The 5,488-nt window shown below is 36.8% G+C and overlaps 1 protein-coding gene across 2 annotated transcripts; it reads left to right on the top strand.

The window, feature by feature from the left end:
* Positions 1–233: 233 nt before the first annotated feature.
* On the top strand, positions 234–5,115 carry LOC149727843 (C4b-binding protein-like). Of its 2 annotated transcripts, none has more exons than XM_089887902.1 (9): positions 234–388; positions 958–1,134; positions 1,427–1,606; positions 2,695–2,895; positions 3,069–3,248; positions 3,716–3,931; positions 4,060–4,239; positions 4,487–4,669; positions 4,947–5,115. In XM_089887902.1, the coding sequence occupies exons 1-9, from the start codon at positions 325–327 to the stop codon at positions 4,985–4,987; spliced, it is 1,422 nt and encodes a 473-aa protein (XP_089744028.1). In that variant the 5' UTR covers positions 234–324; the 3' UTR covers positions 4,988–5,115. The 2 variants fall into 2 exon arrangements, with proteins under 2 accessions (XP_089744028.1, XP_089744027.1); XM_089887901.1 differs by having other exon boundaries at positions 958–1,140.
* The last annotated feature ends 373 nt before the right edge of the window (positions 5,116–5,488 follow it).

Here is a 5,488-nt window from a genome sequence, read left to right as displayed (position 1 = left end):
CATAAAGAAAACAACACATATTTAAAAAAACTGAAATAGGCTGCCGCCAATATTTAAATTTAAACAAACAAAAAATTTTAAAAAACATCACACAGGTTACTGTTACGTCACAAGTCTGGCTTTGAGCTGGTGACAAACAACAAACATCATGTCAGCTAGTCTTAACTGACAGTTCACGATGATTTATGACGAAATTTCGCGTCGTCTTTCACGAAACTAAGAACTTGTGGCCACGTTTTGGCCTATGGGTAACTCTTATATAAGAGACACAACGCCCAAGCCTTCTATATTATTCAGGAACAGTCCTTCAAAGTTGCATAAAAAATGTCTAGTTTGATTTGGATCGCTATAATTGGTGTGATTTACATTCACTTTGCATCATCTCAAGGTAATATTTTTTTCACTAAAACGTAAAAAATCCTAAATCAGATTTGTGCTATAATGTAGAATATTTCAAGCGAAAACAGATAAACCCGAAAGCCATACGTATGTGAGAGGCTGTACCGTTTGAGCTGGCGGGTGGGTTCTTTACCAGCTTGTTTTATGAAGCTATGAAACTAGTTTAATCGTTAGCACACGCAAACTAAAAAAATTCATTGGCTTTACTATGATTTAGCGAGCATTAAAAAATAGCACCTTACTATTTCGCATTTTTTACCTGTTCAAAGTATACTGTTTTTTTACATATTTTTTTAATATTTAAAAACAGTAATCAGCTTTGACGGGCGTTTTATAAAGTCGTGATAATACTGTTGAATAATTCTGTAACCTTATTTTCCTGATTATCATTAAATCGGAGTCCGTAAAAAGAAAATTAAAAAAAGAGTCTCGTCTGACAAAGTTTCCCATCTTCTCCCACCCTACTATATTATACCTGTCTTCGAATAAAAAAAAAACATTAATTACTCGACAGGCCAAACGGTTGTTTATTAATCTATATATAACATGAACTTTTAGTCTGCAGTCCTGGCGTTCTAGGACTTTCGAATGGAGGTTTCAGATGTCGATATATGGGAAGGACATGTATGGCTGGCAATTACTATTGCAACACTGGATACAAATTACAAGGAAGGGTCTATAACGCGTGCTTTCACGGAAGGTGGTTATCTCGTAGAACTACAAGATGTGTAGAAGGTGAAGGTAATTTTGCTTTGACAAGTGGTAAAGTTAAGGACAGAGTCATGGGTTTAAACATGTCGAGCAATTATCAGAACGTTGTACTGATAAACTAAAAGTATTGATCGAGCTTCCCAAACTTTGTTGCGGGTTCTGATTAAAATTAAATAAATAATTAGAAATGCTGCAAAGCTAAGTTATGCAGAAGTTAGCGCGTGAGGAAGCGGGTGGAACCTTTGTTAGCACGAATATTGAATATTACGAGACTACTCGAAGAACTAACTGGTTAATTACAACCATACACGTTTAGTTTGCACGCCTATCTTTCCCATGCGACCATCGAACGGAGGTTTCAGGTGTCGCTACGTGAACAATGCATGTATGACTGGCACCTACTTTTGCGATCACGGATACAAACTACGAGGAATAAACTACAACGTGTGCTTTAACCATCAAGGGTGGCTTTTTGAATCACCAAGCTGTGTAAAAGGTATGTTTACTTTAAAGCAGGGGTACTTAAACTTTTTAAGCACGCCTCCCAATAAAGATCCCAACAAAACTCGCGCCCCCTTTTTGTTAAAATATCACAGTGGTGTTCAATTGATTTCTGCCATGATCCACCACAGCCAAACCTGACAACATAGTTGTCCACTAAATAAAAATAATAAACATATTGGACATGCTTTAAAACGCATTATCGCGATAAACGCAAAAATAAAATAACCGTTCGGTTTACGTTTGCGTCGAAGTTTAGCCTTATATTTACCATGTTTTTCTTAGCTGGCATGTAGACTGTTTATTACGAAATATAAGTATGGATTCACATGTGCATTCATTGCATCATAATAGCGATTGTTTGACCTGGCAATTAATCACAACATAATAGCAATTCACACGGCGATTATTTGCGTCATAGGGATTGACACCTAATCGTTTAGCATGTGTAAGAAGTTTAAAAACAGTTTGAATGTTTTTTTAATTTAACTTTTACGTGCGTCGTATTTTAGCCTTTTTTTCAAGACTACTTGGAAGATTCACACAAAAACTTAAAAAGATTCGGAACCGAAACGAGATCCGCCAGTTGAACACCACTGTTATTACACATGTAACTCTTTATTTTATTTTTGTTTTTCGCGCCCCCTTCCGAGTCTTTATACACGCCTCCCAGTTTAAGAACCACTGCTTTAATTAAAGTGTTTAAGTAAAAATAAATTTAGGTAAAAAATTGAGCAGAATTTATTTTGCTTTCAGTTTTACTTATTTTTAAACAAAACAAGTACACGATAAATAATTGTTATATACGGTACTAGTTTATTTCGGTATGAGACATATACATACTTAAAAACTGTAATGCTAGATTATATATAAAAAATGCTAGAATATCTATATATACGCATTTAGCCTATAGGACTTTTCATGGCCTACTCAATGTATTGAGTAGGCCATGGACGTTTTAACCACCAAATAGTTTTAAAAATGTATTTGTTGAAACCAGTTTAAATAAAGGGAGTTCTACTTTTTCAATTGAACTTTTTATGGATATCTTTAATTCACATTTCAAAATAAATCAACATTTAGACGGCTGTGACCCCCCCACTTACAGAGGGCAAAAAAGAATAAGCAATGGAACCTACATGCCAGTGCAGGAAACTTACAACACAAGCTCGGTCATTACAGTGACGTGCAATACTGGTTACAAGCCACGAAACAGAAATAGCTACTGCACGCAATACGAATCCCAATATTATTGGAGTCCAAGTATAGCCTGCGACGGTGAAGGTGACTATTTTATACAAGAGTCATAGCCGTATAATGTGTTTGATATAACATTACGAAAATACGGGGTACGTAGCGACAAAACGACAGTCATTTAAACACGCCTATGGTTACCAATACAATTAAACTGTTAAGAGCATGGTTACAATGATTTAAAACTATGAAACAAACTTTAGTGAAGTGCAACCCACCGACTTTGGCGCATGCAAACTACAGCCCGCGTGAATCAAACTACAGCGTAAACTCAACAATTACAGTAAAGTGTATCCCTGGTTTCATGCTTCGTGGTACCCCGCAAAGTTACTGTCGGGGTGACCGATTTTTTACCTATTGGAGTCCAACACCAACCTGTACAAGTAAGCATTTCATTTATATAGTAGGTTGGGGGAAGACGGGACAACTTTACCACATAAAATCCAAGTATCCTGATCGTGTTTAAAACAATTAACAACGGTCTATAGGAGTCGTGAGGATACGGTTTTATAATTCTTTCTGAGTTCTTTGTTTACTACCAAGTGGGACTAAAACATAGAATGAATGCGAGGCTCATCGTCCCTGGCCATATACTAGTAGTCATTATGGACATAAACACAAGAACAGACAAACTTTCGGGGTGGGAAGAATTACAAACTTTGTTCACTATTACTAGTAAATACCAGATTCATTAAATATTTAGGTTTGAGAAAGATCTCAGCATGCTTTTATTTTTAACACTTTTAAAATTGCTCGAATACGTAACACTTTCCGTTTTTAGTTTTCAAGTTAGAAAATAGCTTATGCTTATATAACCCACATCATTTTTTATACCTTACATTTAATTCAGGGATACGTTGTAACTCCCCTCCGCCGCTAACTAACGGATATAGGACACCATCGTGGAGATATTCTTGGAGAGTAAATTCGACAGTGACATACGAGTGCAACAGTGGATTTAAACTTATTGGAGAAAACTCGTCAAGTTGTCAAGAATGTGAAGATACGAGTGGGTGTGTAGGGGGCGGACAGTGGGACAACGTTGCCCCAACATGCATAAGAAAAGGTTTGTACATCTTACTGGTAACGGTATGGTGACAGTCATTAAAACAAGAACATGATTGCATAGACAACTAAATGGCTAAAGAACATGGCTACAATGATTTAAAATTATTATTATACCACAACCTTTAGTGGCGTGCGACCCACCGACTGTGCGGAATGGAAACTACAGTCCACATAGATCAGAATACAACAGCAACTCCGCCATTACCATAACGTGCAATGCTGGTTACACGGCCCGAAACCAACGTAGTAGGTGTGCGGAATATCTTGGTTATTCTTGGAGTCCAGATCCAGTATGCGAGCGCGCAGGTGAGTATTTTTTGGAACGTTGTGTTCGTATTTTATATAATATCATACAAACAATGGGCATGACAACAAAACAAAAGTTTTTGAAATATATATCAATTCTATGGTTAAAAAAGTGGTATAAAACTGATTTAATACTGTTGTAAATCTCAAAATCTATTAACTAATGTCGTTCCAATGCAACTTGTAAAAGATTGTTTTTTTCTAAATTCCTGCGACGCTTATACTTTTTGTATAAAACAACATTTAGTGTCGTGCGATCCACCAACTGTGCTGAATGGATACCACTACGGCCGTAGACAAAGGTACATTCGAAACTCAGTCATTACAGTGTATTGCAATATTGGTTACTTTCCTTCACGCACACGGATTACCTGTCAGAGGACACCTAGTTTGGTTTATTATTGGGATCCAAGTCCAAACTGCACCCAATGTGAGTATCTTATATAAGGGTAATGGGCTTTACGTGATTGCTATTCCCCAGTTGGTAGTAAACGAAGAAGTTTCAAGGAAATATAAAACCGTACCCTCACGACTCATTCAGACCGCTGTTAATTGTTTAAAACACGATCAGGATATTTTGATATTGTGTGCTATAGGTGTCCTATCTCGCCCCTAATACTATAAAATTCGTAATTCGCTGCCATATCTGCATAACTATATGAACAAAATATCGCTAATTGGTTATTGCTTAAAACTTTTCGTTTCAGCTGTAATAGAAGAAGTTACTACAAGCGGTGGAGACGCTTGATCAACATTTACCGCAAGAATCATCTACAATAAACCAACACAGCATTCACATTATTAATGTATATACAACGTATAATGCCATCCAGCGCTTATCATTGTTTACTTCAACTATAATAAACCACCATGAAATATATTTGTTATCATTGCTTCTGTCCTGAGGTTTTGCAGCTTACAGCCAAGGTTTTCAGTATAGCAAACCAAGAAGCTTTCAGTTACGAAACAGCGTTGTGCAACCATCATAGTACGCTACACTGTTAGTGTACTATATATGGTGAAACCAACTAATTCCCCGGCTGTAGAATTGAGAAAAGGTCAGCCGGGAATAGGAGAACACAACTCTCGAATTACCGGGAACTTATAGTATGTTGGGGGATGCGGGACACTCTTTCGGTCGATTTTCCCGACCCATTTGGTAGTAAACAAAGAATAGCCGAAGAATTATAAAACCGTATCCACACGACTCCGGTAGACCGTTGTTAATTGTTTAAAATAAGATCAGGAT

The sequence above is a fragment of the Ciona robusta genome, chromosome 11 (assembly GCF_009617815.1).
Source record: "Ciona robusta chromosome 11, ASM961781v2".
Taxonomy (NCBI): domain Eukaryota; kingdom Metazoa; phylum Chordata; class Ascidiacea; order Phlebobranchia; family Cionidae; genus Ciona; species Ciona robusta.
Note: the sequence above shows the minus strand (reverse complement) of the source record. Positions and strands in the feature narration are given on the sequence as shown.

What these genes read in the sequence shown, in the direction of transcription:
- LOC149727843 (XM_089887901.1), top strand. Translation starts at nt 325, where the DNA reads ATGTCTAGTTTGATTTGGATCGCTATAATTGGTGTGATTTACATTCAC. An exon ending in ATCACCAAGCTGTGTAAAAG is followed by an intron (nt 1,607 to 2,694) that starts GTATGTTTACTT and finishes ATCAACATTTAG; the next exon opens with ACGGCTGTGACCCCCCCACT. An exon ending in CCCAACATGCATAAGAAAAG is followed by an intron (nt 3,932 to 4,059) that starts GTTTGTACATCT and finishes CACAACCTTTAG; the next exon opens with TGGCGTGCGACCCACCGACT.